The 18,175-nt window shown below is 41.3% G+C and overlaps 1 protein-coding gene across 1 annotated transcript; it reads left to right on the top strand.

The window, feature by feature from the left end:
• The first annotated feature begins 9,504 nt into the window (after positions 1–9,504).
• On the top strand, positions 9,505–18,137 carry LOC133367323 (vomeronasal type-2 receptor 116-like). Its single transcript, XM_061591425.1, has 3 exons — positions 9,505–10,338; positions 11,712–11,939; positions 18,120–18,137. Exons 1-3 carry the CDS (start codon positions 9,514–9,516, stop codon positions 18,135–18,137), a joined length of 1,071 nt encoding a protein of 356 aa, XP_061447409.1. The 5' UTR covers positions 9,505–9,513.
• The last annotated feature ends 38 nt before the right edge of the window (positions 18,138–18,175 follow it).

Here is an 18,175-nt window from a genome sequence, read left to right as displayed (position 1 = left end):
GATAAGAACAAGCGCTTTGCCCTGAAATGTGCCTAAATGGTGTATCTATATTTTCCCCAAGAAATGCAGGTCCAAACCAAAATAAAGCAAAGCTTTCTTTTATTGAGAGAAAGAGTAGAAAAGCATTACAGAATTACTTGGGTGCGTGGCAGCATTAATCATTAATATCCTAACCCAGTCATAACTTTAAAGTTAAAGATCAAGGACCCTATGGCTATTAAGAGTGACAGGTAGGAGAGATTACCTATCCTATGCCCAGAGTGGGCGGTTGAATACAGCTGAAGCTATGTGGAAGAGCTCTGATCCAAAACCAGGAAGGAATCTCTTGGTCTCAAGCTTTTGCACCGAGACCCAGAGTCTCCCCGGTTCTGTCCCTGCAGTCCTCTGATGCGTTCCTTGAAAGCGTTGTTCACTTGTTGGAGCTCTGATGTTCCTCGGCCCCCCTTCTCCTTCCCTTTTTTCACTAGATTCAAGCCTCGGTTTTAAAAGACTTTTTTCCTCTCTCCCCCTCCTGCCAAGGAGGGGGTCTGAAAGTCTGGTGATTTTGTGTGTGTGTGTGTATCTGCATGTGTATTTCTAACTGACCCTGAAAAACTAAGGCTCCTAGCGAACAATGGAATTCACTGTGGGTGAGGGAAGTCTGCCAAAGAAAAAGATAACATTTATGCAGAATATTTAGTTAATTTTGTATCTTAATTCTGCCCTTGTTACCCTTTGCACAAAACCTCTGGAACGCATCACCAGCCATACCATTAGGTGTGTGTGTGTGAGAGTGGGGTGGGAGTATAGTTCCTGGCCTTGTACCTCCTGGGTTCCACTTGAGCCTTGGAATGTATTAATTTAAAGAGGCTGCCTCTTTGTATGTACCCTTTGTCTGCTCTCCTTTGCAGCTTCCCTGTCCTTTTATTTTTGGGAACATGTACCCAGCATTCTGCTCCAAACCTAATCAAATGGTTTAATCTGGGTTTTCTGTCATACAATTTCTGATAAGGAGACATTCCAGTGGCCTTATGGAATATTCTGTTTTGAATGTAAGCTGAATACAGAACACACTCTCCCCAGAAACCTTGTGTTAAAGAGGAGTCACACAGCATTGATCTTATTGAGTCCTGAAGCAACCTGTTCCAGCGTTCAGCTAACCCGTTCTGATGAGGACTATAAGGGGCTGTTAACTCCTGTTTTATCCCTCTTTTATCCAAGTATTCAGTAAAAGAGTGTCCTGAGAACTCTCCTCCTTGATCTGATCTTATTCTCTGTATTTTGACACCAAACTGCACTTCAATTGTTGTAACAAATCTTTTCAGTTTGAGTCAATGGCTTCTCACCTCTGTCCTTCAGTTAGGTTTTTTCCTTTCCCACGGCTCTCTCACAGCTTTCAGCTCAGCTTTCGGTTTCTCCGTCTCTCTGCTGTTTTTCCCGCTGGTCTGCAGTTCTGGCTTTTCTCTGCCGCTTTTCTGCAATCCTCCGCTCCAGGTAATCCTCAGCACCAGGTAACCATCAGCACCAGGTACCATCAGCACCAGGAAACCATCCTCTGCTACCACTTGTTGGATGTTGTATCTGGCGCAAGCAGATGCCCAGGATGCAGAACAGTATAGTGACAGGCTAGATGCCAGTTGAAGCAATGAGCCGGACAAGCAATAAGTTTTAAGAGTCACTTTACTGACAATATATCACAAGCTCTCTCTGTACAAACTCCTCGAACCCCACACTCACAAGTGTCTGCTGGCCCTCTATATAGATAAGGCCAGCTGCCCGAGCCTAGGTTGCATAGCAACGTGTCCTTGAAGATGGCTCGAGCTCTGCCAACTTTCGCTTCTAAGTCACGTAGCTCACTTGTGGAAATTTACCCTCTGCTTTCTCGGTTTAATAGCCAACAGGTTTTAGAGACATGGGGGAGGGGAAAACATCTCAGAGGTGCATAATCTGCTTTTGAATGCACAGCAGAGCTTTTGAAGAAAAAAAGGGAAGGGAAATTTAGGGGGCAACTGGTTGAGTGTGTGTGTTTTATCTACTGGATTTCCTCTTTTTCTACTGGAACCTTTAAAGGCCAGGCTCGCCAAGTGGGCTTGCCAAGTGGGCTTATTTTCAAAGACTTAAATGTTTGATGAGAAAGTGATATTTTTACAGGTACTTTGCAGGGTGGTTGTACTGGAAATATTTCACTGTTTGTACTGCATCTTGTTGTCTTAGGTCAAGGGGAACTTGTAGTATGTGCCATTACCTAACTGTTGTGTAAATTGTTTGGAGTTGTATTAAATAGAAATTTTTGTGGCCAACTTGAGTCAATGGCAGTTCCTAATACTACCCACTGCACATACTCATTATGTACCTGATGTGAGAAAAGACTAAGTAAAAGATGGAGGGGTGGGATGGAATGTAGAATGAGTGACAAACAGAAAAAGAGTATGGCTGTGTGAGGGACAGAAAGGGATGGGGGTAGGGGAAGGAAATGAGAGAGATATGACAGTAGTCAGAGGCCATATCTCTGCCTTTAATAGTTTACAGTTCAGATAGACCAAGTGTTGTGTATCGTAGGAGACAGAGAGAAAAAAAATCACAGGGTATGAGTAAAAATACAACTAGCTATTGTAAACAGGCTGGGAATGCTAAGAATGACGGTCCTGCCCATTTGGTAGGGGCGGGTTTGCCTACACCCTATTTCTAGGAAGGCTCGGGAAGGTTCCAGAAATTCTGTAAGAGGTCAGGTGGGGTATCTTGACCAATGGGGTAAGGGTTTTGAGCGGCTATATATAGCCTGCTCCGCTTTAAGAGTGCGCCTTTTTTGCCTTGTGGCACCCACCCACCCCTCCCTTGTCAGTATGGGCTCAGCTAGTCGCCTGCGGGGGCTGAGTAGGAATTTTTTTTTTGGAGTTTCTGATTTCAGAATCTCTTTGGTTTTGCTTACTCCATACTGCTTGGGTTTGATAAATATGGCTTGTTCCGGGTGGGTTGTGGTGATTCCGGTTTGGCTGGCGTTGGATTCGGGCAGGTGAGGTAATTGGGGTTAAAAATAGAGGTGGATGAGGCATTTGGGTAAAGGGCACTCCCTGGTGAAACATCAAGGCGTAATGCCTGGTGTGGATCCGGGGGGTGTCCACGTGGGACCGGCTTGCGCATCATGGTGAACGCCTGTACGGTGGGGCCAGGATGCGGAGGTTGGAACCACAAACCTGACTCCGATTGCAAGGAGGGAGAAGTTTTCCCACATCCTTGTCTGGGGAGTTGCAGTACGATGTGACTGACTTGCCTCCGGGTTTGGAGGGTCTAGACCCTCATAGATAGGTTGAGCCTCACCTGCCCGAAGGATTTGAGATTATTAATTGGCGGATTGGAATTTGATTGATTATGTGTTATATTTTAATAAATATAACATTTCAACCATACATGTGTCACGAGTCTTCCTTGGTGTGTTGGCAAGTATTCTTCTGAGTAAAGGAAGCACCAGACCTACTTTGTTAGTTTCTGTAGAGGTGAATTCCCAACTGATAGGTAGTCCATCACTTCCTCCTTTGAATCAACCTCAGTCTGTTAACCCACCACCACCATTTTTGGGGATTTTAATAAACTGCAGTCACCCAAGGAGTATCATGTCAAGAAATTTGCCCATGATGATGCACTATCAAAGGAATGGATGGCCCAACACTTTTTGGAACTTCATGAGCTCGGCCTAGAGAGCCTCCAAGCAAAAACTTGGATTCCTTGGTCCCTATTCATCCACCTTCTTGTAGAAATGTGTGTATATATAAAACAAAGATTTTGATATAATTACATCACTCTGACAATTACCTTTACTCTCTTGGAACATTATGGGCTGAAGAAATAAGTTCCATGATGCTGATTTTGTAATTTATCTCAAAAAGTTTAAGATTCTTTGTTTATAAGAAATCTGGGCTGTTGAGACAAATCTACCTTCTTTACAGTGATTTTATTCATTTTCTCTCCCTGTTGTAAACACTAATATAAAAGGGCATAGCAGTGGTGGCCTTACCATATTTATTTCAGTTGATTTGCAAGTAGATATGCAGCTGCTGAATAATACTTTTCCACAGTATATACAGATTCTTTTTATTAAGGGTAAGCAATTCGGTTCTCTCATTTGTATATACTTCCCTCCTATCTTGGACAAAGACATCAGCCCCTATAGTATTTGGAATAGCTTATCAGAAATCTTTACTCTTTTGGAACTTCAGTACCCAAATACAAAACTCCTGTTATGTGGAGACTTTAAAGCCAGATTGGGTGCTGTCCTGGTAAAACAAATGGAAAACACAACTTATAGTGCAGGTCCTCAAGCCCTTTTTATTGATAGAATTTCTCAGGACAAAATCATAAACAAACAAGGGCAGAGACTCTTAGAGTGTCTACACGACACTTGTTATGATAAGGCTATGGACACTTTTACTTAGCTTACCATGAGGGGTGCCAGCATATTATACTATGTGGCAGGATCTGTAACACTGCTGCCTGACATTCTTAGATTTGAGGTTATTAACAGAGTCGAAAGAGACCACTTTCCTCTGCTATTGAAAATGAATTGTTTAAACCCTGTCCTTCTCCATCCTTTACAAAATCCGGATGGAGTTCACCTTGGGGAAATGAGGAACAATTGATTCGTGTTCTTCCATTTCTCAGATGTTTGACAGTAACACCTGTAATTCCCTCCATCAATGAGTTATGGCCTCTGAATCAGACACTCTACATGTCTATCAAACTATTGTTCAAACCCTTGGACTTATTCTGGCTCACTATAATGGTGTGCCCACTAAGGCAGGGGCATGTTTGCCACCACCCCGCGTTGACAGAAGGCTCGGGAACATTCCCGAAGGGTTCAAACTTATATCACATGGGGCCCCGTGGGCCAATCCGAGTAAGGAAGGAGCAGGGTATATAAGACTGCTCCTCCCTTAATTCTTGCCTCTCTTTTGCCTTGCGGCACCCCCCAGTCAATATGGGCTTTGCTAGTCGCCAGTTGGGACTGAGTAGGAATTTTTTTGGGGGGATGCTGATTTCAGCATCCCTTTTGTTTTGCCTACTCCATACCGCTGGGATTTAATTCAATTGGCTAATAAGGGGGGGTTTGGGTTGCTAGCTTTGGCTGGCATGGAATTCGGGCAGGTGAGGAAGGTGGGGTACAAAATAGGTGACTGAGGCATTGTATTAAAGGGCACTCACTAGGGAACCGCCAGTCAGGTGTGGCTGGTGGGGAACTTGGGGGTGTCCTTGTGGGACCAACTTGCGCATCAGGGTGAATGCCTGTACGGCGGGGCCGGGGTGCAAAGGTTGGAAACACATGATTGACTCTTTTGGCAAGGAGGGATAATTTACCCACATTCTTTGCTAGGGAGTCATGGTCAGTAGAGACTGACATGCCCAGTGAATTGGAGGGATAAATCCCTCTCAGTCAGGTATCCTCACCTGCCCGAAGTAGCTTTAATTTGGTAATTGGCAGCAATTGGATTTAAATATAATTGCTATATTTTAATAAATATAACATTAATCCATAAGTGTGTCATGAGTCTTCTTTGGTGTGGTGGCAAACAGTTTAATCCCAATAGATTAATAATCAACAGATGGCTTGATCAAGAATGTAGAATGGCTAGGAAAACATTAATGAATTACTCTCGCCAGACCTTTCTTGAAATGGTATAGGCTTTACAACTGTAACAATTAAAGAGCTGCCTATCTGATTAAGCTCACAGTACCAAAACTTAGGTGAGCTTTTACAGCACTCCATTTTCAAACTATGCCAACTGCCATGATTGGTGGCAGATACTTACAACGCCTATGGATCTGTGGAGTTTCAGAGATTGTAGATCTGCCTCATTATTTGTTGCTTTGCCCTTTGTACTCTGAGTCACAAGCTATTTTTTTTCCTTATCCCGTCTGCATTCTAATCAGGTCCCAGAGAAGATTTTCTATCTTCTGTCTGACACAGACACATTTGTAACTCATATAGTCTCTCTTTTTGCCCTGGCAGCATTAAAGATCTGAGAGAGAAAAATATTTCTGATAATGCAGTAAATTGTCATGGGGACGCTCTGATTTAACTTTCCTATCATCCATTGTTTTAGCTTTATTACTGATTCTTAACTTTGAAGTAATTAAATTTTAATGGATTTTAAATCATGCTGTGTAATCTTAAGGTTAGTTTTATAAGTGTATTCGTTTTGTTGCCTTTGTATATGCCTTAAGTAGTTTTATGATGACAATCTTATTCTTCATTTTTGTTTCTCTGTTTGCAATGGCCAATGGCTCAAGCAATAAAGTTAACTGACTGAGTAAAAATATTTTGAGAGGCATGGAGGGAGGGCAAAATATCCCTGAAGTGCACACCTGGTGGATTTCTGAGAAGGCAGTTATTGAAAGGGGAGAGTCTTCAGGAAAAAGGAGGAAGGTTTAGGAGATAACCATGTGTGCTTTGTCTGCTAAATATTCTCTTTTTTTCAATTGTAACATTTATACACTATGGATGAAGTCCAGAGATGCCATTGTTAGTAGTGGCATCCCAGCTGTGAAATACCCTCCACTCTGAAATTTGGCAGGCATCATCATCATCATCAATACTAATACTAATACTAATTGCTAATACTAATACTAATACTAATAATGCTAATGCTAATACTAATAATATACCAGCTCAAAACTTGGCACTTCACTCAGTCTTCTAGAAGCCATGAATGTTCACCTGGAATTATAGGCTTTCATTCTCTCAGTTTTTATGATAAATTGTTAGGAATATTATGTTGTCAGTTATCATGAATTGTAGAATTTTATTGTCACCCAGCCTGCAATCTTCAAATGTAGGGCAGGATGCAAATATCTCAGATGAATGAATGAATATTATGCAAAAAAAGTTATTATTGTATTGGGGTAAATATCCTTTTACATTCTCTCTGCATCTCTCTCTCTCTCTCTGTATAGTTGTTTCTATGACTTAATTCAACTTTCTTGCTCTCCCACTGGGGAGGAACAGCAGATACTTTGGCTGAGATGTGAAAAAAATGTTTTCTTTTGCAATGTGACAGAGAAGGTACAACTGGAGCAGATGATAATCTTCCTTGTAATCATCAAATTAATCAAAATTACCATTACTTCTTCACTTCCCTAGGGAGTTCCAGTGGCCACATGCACAATGACAAAGACCGAGGATGATATTAAAATCCTCTGTGTCATTCAGAGATTGGCCTATAGAGATACATAGCTCTTTGACAGTCTTTAGAGCATATAGTTTTTGTGTTGAATGAGCTGAATGAGTTGCCGTTCAAGTCTGCCCGGGTGATACATGAACATTCTAATGATAATGTGGAAAGAGATAAAGTGCTGTCTAAAATGAACATTGTCTTAAAAGATGGTAGTGTTGGTGGTCTTGGCAATAGTGATGCTGCCTCAGGCTGTGTCCAAGGTTCCTGTGGCTCAATGTACCACCAGGGACCCCCTTCCTATTCTTCACCATTATTATCACTCAGGGGATCTCATCATTGCTGGTGTTATGTCTCTGGTCTATATATTTTCAACTACCATAACCTTTGCAAACCATCCATTTCAGGAACTTTCTGGTGATCATATGTAAGTAGTTGGTGTTGGGTTTTTCTGGGTGGGGTAAAGTATCATACATCTGTAATTAATATTTTTTCACCTTTGCAATAACTGTGATTGCTAGCAGCAGCCTTTTTCTCTTCAGTGGTAGGGGTATTTTGGAGGGGGACAGTAATCTGATATCCCTAGCCCCTTTTTGCAGGGAGTTTCATCCATTATTTCACACCAGCTGATTATATGGTGAGTCCAATGTATACATTGTATATTTAATAAGAAAAGTGGTACATGTGTCCTTACTTTTGTTTAGCATCTGCTACTTGAACATCCCAGGCTATGGTCTGAAGGCACATGAGGCCAGCTCCCTGGTCAGGCCTGGTCAGTGCCTGGATGGGAGACCGCCTGGGAACCATATATAAGCTGCCTTGGGTTTCTAGCATGAAAAGAAAGGTGGGGTATAAATGTAATAAATAAATAATAAATAAATCTTTTGTTTGAGAGATTTTTTATTCCATGGAGGGGAACTTACAGACCAGATACTATTGGACTCCAGCTCCCATCAGTCCTAGCCAGCATAGCCAATTTTCATCCAAACAACAATATCTGGAGGGCCACAGGTTCCCTACTATATGCAATGTCTTGAGATTCCAGTCCCACTTTGAATCTTGGGGGAGGTAGGACTGGCAGAGGACCATCTTCGAAATCCTGAAGAGCTGCTGCCAGTCAGGATAGGCAATACTGACTTAAATGGACCAAGTGGTCTGACTCACTATAAGGTAGCTTCCTATGCTCTTTAGACATTTTAGACTCTGGTGTTATTGTTTTGGGGTTGGGGGCCTGAGGGGGCAAATTTGATGAGTTTACAGGGTGCATAAAATGATGCATGGTGTGGAGAAAATGGATAGGGAGTACTTTTTATTCCTCTCCCATAATACTAGAACTTGGTGTCATCCAATAAAGCTGAATGTTGGAAGATTCAGGATAGACAAAACAAAGTACTTATTTATATAGCACATAGTTAAACTGTGGAATTCACTTCCACAAGATGTAGTGATGACCACCATCTTGGTTGGCTTTAAAAGGGAAGTAGACACATTCATGGAGGATATTTCCAATGGAAGTGGAGTGAATGTTATGATCTGATGAAGATGCAGTCTTATGCAGCATGTAGCTCTCTTAATTCAGGGTAATGACTCAGCTCTACCAGCACATTGTGGCCTTGGCATTTGCTATAAAGGAGATAAATGAAAATCCCAAAATCATATCCAATGTCACCCTGGGCTTCCACATCTATGATGACCATCTCAGTGCAAGGTGGACCTATCTTGCCTCCCTCAAACTTCTCTCTAGACGGGGAAGACTCATCCCTAACTACAAGTGTGATGCTGAGAACTCTCCACTAGCAGTCATTGGGGGACCAAACTGTGAGTTCTGTTCACATATGGCAAATGTTCTGTGTATGTACAAGTTGCCACAGGTAAGTTGTGTAGATGGAGCATGGGAAATTGACAAACCATTCACACTTGATGTGTACTATGTCCCTTCTGGCTGAGATATTGTAAATGTACATGATTGTGTGTGTCTGTGTGCTTCTGAGTCTTGGAAGGGAAGGATATAATACCCTCTAAGCCTTGCTGTGGATTTACCTTAATTCTGTTGGGTCCTGAGCAGCAGGCATCTGCTCAGCATTAGAAAAGCATGCAGGGCTATCTGTGCCTGCCCACATCTTCAACAAATTTCCACTGCTTGTGCCTAACTGCATGTTTGATATGATAATGCAAAGTCACGTATATCAACAAGTTTTCCAAAACAGAACCTTTATCATTCCATTTCATTAAGAGAAATAAAGACGATTTCGAATCCCCCCCCCCGGTTCATAAAAAACTAACTGAATAAAAATTAAAATCTAGGTTCCACTTATCACCATCCGGTGTCCTTTTGTGTGTGTGTCTTTAGGTCATCTATGGCTCTTCTCTCATGATGGACAATAGCATCCAAAGGGTTTTCTTCCACTGGATGTTCCCAGATGGGACCCATCAGTATGATGGGATTCTCCAGCTCCTGCTGCATTTCAGCTGGATGTGGATTGGGGTGATTTGTCTCAACGATGACACTGGAGAGAAATTTGTACAGAATGTTCTTCCCATGTTTTCCCACGGAGGAATCTGCTTTGATTTTATAGAAAGGGTTCCCAAACCCACTTTTTCCAGTGAAGTTTTTGAAATGGTGACGGAAGGTTTTAAAGCAGTTAGTGTTATTATGGGAAGCACAACCAATGTTGTGGTCGTGAACGGTGAAATTCATACCATTATGGCAATGAGAATGCTACCCCAGGCTGCAGAAACAGAGGGTACATCAGTGCAAACCAAGGCAAAAGTCTGGATTATGACAGCCCAGATGGACTTCACATCATTTCCCTTTCAAAGAGGCTGGGACATAACTTTCCTCCATGGTGCTCTATCCTTTTCAAGTCACTCAAAGGATCTGCTAGGATTCCAGAAATTTCTCCAGATGAGAAACCCTACCTTGGAAAAAGATGATGGCTTTATCAGAGTCTTCTGGGAAAAGGCATTTAACTGTTCTTTCCCCCATCCTTCTTTAGACAAAAAACAAAGGGGATTCTGCACTGGGCAGGAGAAACTGGAGACCCTTCCTGAGTCTGTTTTTGAAATGAGCATGACTGGCCATAGCTACAGTGTCTACAATGCAGTCTATGCTGTGGCACACGCTTTGCATTCTTCCAAATTCAGAGACAGAGTAGACAGAGTAAGGTCGGAGCTTCTAAATCAACAGCCATGGCAGGTAATACTCTAATCCAGCCAATGCAGCTCATCATATCTAGGCATTCAGCAGTAGTTGCTTGACATTATAAAGGGCTGACTGTGTGTAGCAGGAATTACAATTCAGCTTGTGGAGGATAACGATGTGAAGAGGGGAACCATCTTATTTCAGTGTTTCAAAAGATACAGGAGGATCCCTCTTCACACAGACACTTTCCATGAATTGGGGGCAATTTAAATGATGTAGGGGTGCAGATGTAGTATGCTGATTATTCCTGTCCTCATGCTCTTCACTGAGTGTGCTAGAGGAGTGCTAGAATTTTTGCACCTAAACAATAGGCCTTCTGTTTCTTCCATTTTAAATCTGTCCAGATGCTTCTGCTAACATTAGGACTGTGGGGTGCTGCCATTTCACTGCCTATTCATTCATTTGGAGAGATCCTTTCAGAGTTGTTCACAGTTACTTTTTGTTTTAATGGCCCTGAACAATTTGGTATCATCAGCAAGCTTGGCTGCCTCCCTGCTCAGCCCTAACTCTAAACCTTTAATGAACAAGTTAAAAAGAACAGGTCTCACTATTGATCATTGACTTGACTTTCTGCATTGGGAGAACGGTCTATTTCTACTCTCTGCTTCCTATATTTTAACTAATTAATTATCTGTAAAAGGATTTCTCCTCTTATTCTGTGACTTCAAAGCTTAGCCAGGAGTCATTGCTGAGGTACTTGGTCAAAAGCTTTTTTAAAATATAAGTACACAATGTCACCTAGATCACATCTTTTTATATGCTTGTTGACACACTCAAATAATTCTGATAAGTTAGTAAGACAAGACTTACCCTTGCAGAAGCCATAAAGGTTCTGCTTCGGCAAGACTTGTTCTATATACTTGGCAATTTTATCATTGACAGTGCTTAATTCTAGTTTTCCTGGGACAGATGTTAAGCTAACTGGTCTGTAGTTCCTAGATATCTCACCGGGTTCCTTTTTAAAAATTGGTGTTACATTGCCACTTTCCAGTCCTCAGGTACTGATCCTGACCTTAGTTGCATATTTTTGTTAGCAGATCATTTCACATTCAATTGTTTAAGAAGTCTCAGGTAGATGCCACCTGGACCTGGCAATTTGTCATTTTTTAATTTTGTCTATAAGGAGTTGAAGTTTGTCATTTGTCACCACTGTTTTTCTCAGATTGTGAAAGTTAGTTCAGGCATAGGGATGTGCCCTATATCTTTCTCTGCGAAGAAGGTGCAAAGAATTCATTTAGCCTCTCTAACAATCTCCTTATCCTCCTTTATCACACCTTTTAGTCCCTCATCGTCCAAAGAACCAATCTATTATCATATTGAATTGCTTTATGACTCTTCATTAATTGATTTCCACTCTCTTAATTTAGCTCCACCACTTTTTGAGAACAGTGTCATTTAACAATATTGCTGGGGAAGAGGTTTCCTTTGATCACAATGGGAAATTAGTAGCTGGATATGATATAATAAACTGGGTCACATTCCCAAATGAGTCCTTTCTTAGGATCAAAGTTGGAATGATGGACCCACAGGCTCCCCCCGGCAAGAAGTTCTCCATCCATGATGATGCTATTATGTGGCCCAGCAGGTTCAACAAGGTAAGATCCATTTCAGGCTAGGGATTGAAAGATCTGTCAGTTTTGGTTGTCGCAGTTGCTTACTTTTCTGATCTTAAATTCAGTTTTCCACATTTCTGTAGCAATTTACAATTTTTTTTTAAAAAAAAACCTCATGAACATTCTCCAGCATCTTAGTGTTAATTTCTCCTAAAAACACATTTTTCAGAGCAGTTTTAACTAACATACACATTTTCTCATATGAGAAACTGTTTGCAAGGCACACAAATTGTTTGCAAGCCACTTTCAGAGTAAAGTTGCTCAAATCCATAGCAATCTGACAAATCACCGGGCCCGGATGGCATCCACCCGAGAGTTCTCAAAGAACTCAAAGGTGAAATTGCTGATCTGCTAACTAAAATATGTAACTTGTCCCTCGGGTCCTCCTCCGTGCCTAAGGACTGGAAAGTGGCAAATGTAACACCAATATTCAAACAGGGATCCAGAGGGGATCCCGGAAATTACAGGCCAGTTAGCTTAACTTCTGTCCCTGGAAAACTGGTAGAAAGTATTATTAAAGCTAGATTAACTAAGCACACAGAAGAACAAGCCTTGCTGAAGTAGAGCCAGCATGGCTTCTGCAAGGGAAAGTCCTGTCTCAGTAACCTATTAGAATTCTTTGAGAGTGTCAACAAGCATATAGATAGAGGTGATCCAGTGGACATAGTGTACTTAGACTTTCAAAAAGCGTTTGACAAGGTACCTCACCAAAGACTTCTGAGGAAGCTTAGCAGTCATGGAATAAGAGGAGAGGTCCTCTTGTGGATAAGGAATTGGTTAAGAAGCAGAAAGCAGAGAGTAGGAATAAATGGGCAGTTCTCCCAATGGAGGGCTGTAGAAAGTGGAGTCCCTCAAGGATCGGTATTGGGACCTGTACTTTTCAACTTGTTCATTAATGACCTAGAATTAGGAGTGAGCAGTGAAGTGGCCAAGTTTGCTGACGACACTAAATTGTTCAGGGTTGTTAAAACAAAAAGGGATTGCGAAGAGCTCCAAAAAGACCTCTCCAAACTGAGTGAATGGGCGGAAAAATGGCAAATGCAATTCAATATAAACAAGTGTAAAATTATGCATATTGGAGCAAAAAATCTGAATTTCACATATACGCTCATGGGGTCTGAACTGGCGGTGACCGACCAGGAGAGAGACCTCGGGGTTGTAGTGGACAGCACGATGAAAATGTCGACCCAGTGTGCGGCAGCTGTGAAAAAGGCAAATTCCATGCTAGCGATAATTAGGAAAGGTATTGAAAATAAAACAGCCGATATCATAATGCCGTTGTATAAATCTATGGTGCAGCCGCATTTGGAATACTGTGTACAGTTCTGGTCGCCTCATCTCAAAAAGGATATGATAGAGTTGGAAAAGGTTCAGAAGAGGGCAACAAGAATGATCAAGGGGATGGAGCGACTCCCTTACGAGGAAAGGTTGCAGCATTTGGGGCTTTTTAGTTTAGAGAAAAGGCGGGTCAGAGGAGACATGATAGAAGTGTATAAAATTATGCATGGCATTGAGAAAGTGGATAGAGAAAAGTTCTTCTCCCTCTCTCATAATACTAGAACTCGTGGACATTCAAAGAAGCTGAATGTGGGAAGATTCAGGACAGACAAAAGGAAGTACTTCAAACAGATACAACCTCTGTGATGAGGAACATATAGGGACCAACATGGAGCTAAAAGAGGCGTGGAGAACCTTTAACCTTTCAGATCTTGCTGAACTACAGCTCCCATCATCCGTAGCCATTGCCCATGCTTGCTATGGCTGATGGAAGTTGCAATTCAGCAACATCTGGAGTGCTAAAGGTTTAAAGCCTTAAAGACCTGGCTATTCAGGCAGGCATACAAGATTGGGATAGATTAATTTTACACTATATGAACTGAAGGATGTTTTTTAGTCTTTTTAGCTTAATCTGATTGTTGCTGGTATATATGTGCATTGTTTTATTTTGTTGTATGTCGCCTATTATTATTATTATTATTATTATCTAGTTAAAAAGAGAGAAAGACCTCAATGGATGACTGAAGAGACTCCTAAAATGGTTAAAGAGAGAAGGAAAGCAAAAGCAAGAGGATATAGAAACACAGTCAGAACCCTAAATGCAACAATACAGCGACTAGTACGTAGGGACAAAGAGAACTATTACAATAGTTATTGTATAGAAATAGAAGAGGACAACAAGAAGGGAAGAACAAGAGCCCTATTCCAAAAGATTAGAGAAATGAAAAGCAAATTTAAACCAAGAGTAGGGATGTTGAATAACCAATAGGGGAACACACTGGCTGACTGAGATGAAATGAAAGGAAGATGGAAGAAATACACTGAAGAACTCCATAAAAGAGATGCCACGATGACAGATTCATTCATGGAGGAACCGTATGATGAAGAACCAGAAATTTTAGAATTTGAGGTGAAAGCTGCTCTAAAATACTTGGAAGAAACAAATCACCAGGAACAGATGGCATACCAATAGAGCTGCTACAAGCTACTGAGATGGAATCTGTCCACAGATAAGCAGCAGCTTAACTGTTCTCAGTGTCCTGCTCATTGGCCGTGGGTAGCGGCATGCAAGTGGACATCCTATATGGGAGGCACTGCCGCAGCCGCTGCAGAGCCGACCCAACCGAGCCGGGGGATGGCCCAGCCAGCCAGCCACCGCCGCTGCTGCCTCTCTCATTGTGGACTAGCAGGCCTCCATAGAATATGGAGAAACCGCCTGGTTCCCCATCGGAAAGCGTGTGAGACGGGTGTATTGTATCACCCTACTTATTTAATCTATAGGCAGAACATATCCGACGCAAAGCAGGATTGGACCAAGATGAAGGAGGTGTGAAAATTGGAGGGAGAAATATCAATAATTTAAGATATGCAGACAAAACCATACTACTAGCAGAAACCTGTAATGATTTGAAACAAATGCTGATGAAAATTCAAGAGGAAAGCACAAAAGCAGGACTACAGCTGAACGTCAAAAAGACTAAAGTAATGACAACGGAAGATTTATGTAACTTTAAAGTTGACAATGAGGATATTGAACTTTTCAAGGATTATTAATACCTCGGCACAGTCATTAACCAAACTGGAGACAATAGTCAAGAAATCAGAAGAAGGCTAGGACTGGGGAGGGCAGCTATGAGAGAACTAGAAAAGGTCCTCAAATGCAAAGATGTATCACTGAACACTAAAGTCAGGATCATTCAGACCACGGTATTCCCAATTTCTATGTATGGATGTGAGAGTTGGACAGTGAAAAAAGTGGATAAGAAAAATCAACTCCTTTGAAATGTGGTGTTGGAGGAGAGCTTTGCACATACCATGGACCACAAAAAAGACAAATAATTGGGTGTTAGAACAAATTAAACCAGAACTGTCACTAGAAGCTTAGATGATGAAACTGAGGTTATCATCCTTTGGACACATCATGAGAAGACATGATTCACTAGAAAAGACAACAATGCTGGGGAAAGCAGAATGGAGTAGAAAAAGAGGAAGGCCAAACAAAAGATGGATTGATTCCATAAAGGAAGCCACAGACCTGAACTTACAAGATCTGAACAGGGTGGTTCATGACATATGCTTTTGGAGATTACTGATTCATAGGGTCAACATAAGTTGTAATCGACTTGAAGGCACATAACAACAAGAAGAAAAATTTAGTTCTCCATATTTCTGTGGCAATTTGCAATTTTTTTTAAAGGAGTCTTCAAGAAAATCTCCAGCTTTTTAGTGAAAATTTCTCCTAAAGAACATTTTTTTGTAGGCAGTTTTGCCTCATGTACCCATTTTTGCAAATAATTGCTTGTCATTATAATGCATCTTTATTTTCCTTCATATATTCATATTTATGCACACTTTCCCTTAAGATGTGCTTTTTTGCAAATGTTGTTTAGTTGGCCAACTGTTATGGGCTGGCCCTATGATTGTTTTTTAAGTACATTTCCCATCTCAGAGTCCTTATAATGTGGTAGTAATGTATTAATCCTCATGCCAACCATTTGGCTCCTGAGGCCATTTCCCCTAAACCTTGCCATTTGGAAGATCACTTCAGATAAAGATCACTGATTCTCACATCTCCCCTCTATCCCCACCCCTAATGCCTGCTTTCAGAGATGGAGCTTTGCCTCCAGCACTGGGATACTTGGATGTATCTTTTTCACAAATGCTATATAATTTTGGCAAGGCCTGAGTTGAACAGGAAGGGGCAGCTACTAATAAAAAAAGAACTAAATAGTTGACAAATCAGTCTTGTACAGCAAATCCTATGACTTCCATTATGTGTAATAAGAAATCAAAAGGCTAGATTGCACCAACAACCCTTTTCAGAATGACCTGCCAGCCTTTCTTCTGAGGTCCTGCACCTGTTCTTGCTCACATCACTTCCGTCTATCACTTTTTTGGACAGTGATCCAAGTGGTTCAGATGGGACCACAATAATGCCCTCACAAAGGAATCTTGGGAACTCCACTTTAACTGCCAGCCAGAGGGGGGTGTGCAGAGAGAATTGCAAGCATCACAGGAAGTCAGACAATGTTGTGCAAGTGCTCCCATTCACATCCAGTCTTTCCTCATCTCTTTCATTTCTTGTACAGGTTGTTAGTAGAGGTGTTATGCATAAATAAACTGATAGTGGGGTGATATTTACTTGAGATGGAGACAAATTTGGGAGAAGTGATAATGTCTGATAGGTAAACTGATAATATCTTATTTTATATTAATATTGGGTATTATTTATTCATTGTGAGGATTTGTCCCCTGCCTTTCTGATACATAATTTTCAAGGATGCTTTCATAAGGTTGTGATACTCCAGAATCCCAATTCCTGGAATATACACAACCCAGGAACTCTTAATCTCCTTAGCAAAATGCAATATTAAAGGAAAGTCAAATGGGCTCCTAAAAAGATATATCCCATTACAATGTATCTGAATATGTAATAAAAACAATATCTAGTAGATATTTGGTGAGTCCCATAGTGAGGTTGAGAGAGGAAATACATAGGATAGATGGTCCTTCTTTTCCCACCCTGCTCACTTTCCTTCTGGCTCTATCTTTTGGGCTGTGTCTTTTGGTCCTGCTTTTTTGGGCCCCATTCAAAGGGCAAAATTGGGCAAACATTTTCTAAAATGATATTGTTCATGCTTTCATTCATTAATTATACAAGTGATTTCCAAAGAATAATAAATATTTTTACACTATGGGAAGGGTTCAAAATATGTTAGCTGATCGCGCATGGGTCACAGTGAAATCAGTGTGTACAGTCTTTCATGGCATCCCATTGACTTCAATAGTCATGACTAACCTTCCACTGTAGTTTTAAGGGGGACCTATTTTAGGACACAATCCTAATCCCAAATTTGCAGGAAGAACAATTTAGGATTTGGAAGATCTCTGGTTCTGTGTTTTTCAAAAGAATGGTGGTGGGGTGCTGAGGAGAGACTTACAATGGATCCTAACACCTTTCAGCTCAGTCTTGTGAACTGGAAACCTGCCTGAACTTACACCAGTGTAAATCAAACTCTATTTTAGAGGCTTGTTTCCCTTCTACCAGACCTGGGGCAGCTCAGCACGAAGTAGCTCTCTTCTGAAGTAGGTTTGGATCTGGAATTCTTTCTGCCAGCTTAATTTAAACCAGTGTAAATTATGCCCGGTTTCATGATTCACTATTACTCTGCCTATGGCAAACAACAGAAATGCTCAGCTACCTACCATTTAATGGCAAGTCCCAACCTCATCCAGAAGGTTTTTCCCCCCTCCATCCAAATTTGTACATCCCCTAAAATGTTTCTGATATTTTCCCCTCAGCTACATTCCTAGGGGGTGAAAGTCACCAGGAGATATTCAGCCCTTAATTTAATGACAGAGTTGTCGTACTGAAATTGAAAATGAAAGCAAGAATGCTAACATCCATGCTATTGTTATAAACTCATCAAATGATAAAAAGAAGGGGTGTGGTCCAGGTTACATCTGATGATGTTAGAAAGCAATCCTAAATCATGGAAATCAGTGGAATTTAACACTGGCTTGAGTTAATCTGGCATAAAGTAAACCAGATCCAAACCACATTCAAGAGTCAGGCTACACTGGCCCAAGCCTAGCAGAAGGAAAACAAGTCTGTAAAACAGAATTTGGCTTACACCATCTTTTTTGCTTGTGTAAATTCTGCAGGATTGCCAGATCACATGACTGAGCCGAGCAGCATTAGGATCCAATGTAAATCCCCT

This window comes from Rhineura floridana, chromosome 11 (assembly GCF_030035675.1).
Source record: "Rhineura floridana isolate rRhiFlo1 chromosome 11, rRhiFlo1.hap2, whole genome shotgun sequence".
NCBI lineage: Eukaryota > Metazoa > Chordata > Lepidosauria > Squamata > Rhineuridae > Rhineura > Rhineura floridana.
Note: the sequence above shows the minus strand (reverse complement) of the source record. Positions and strands in the feature narration are given on the sequence as shown.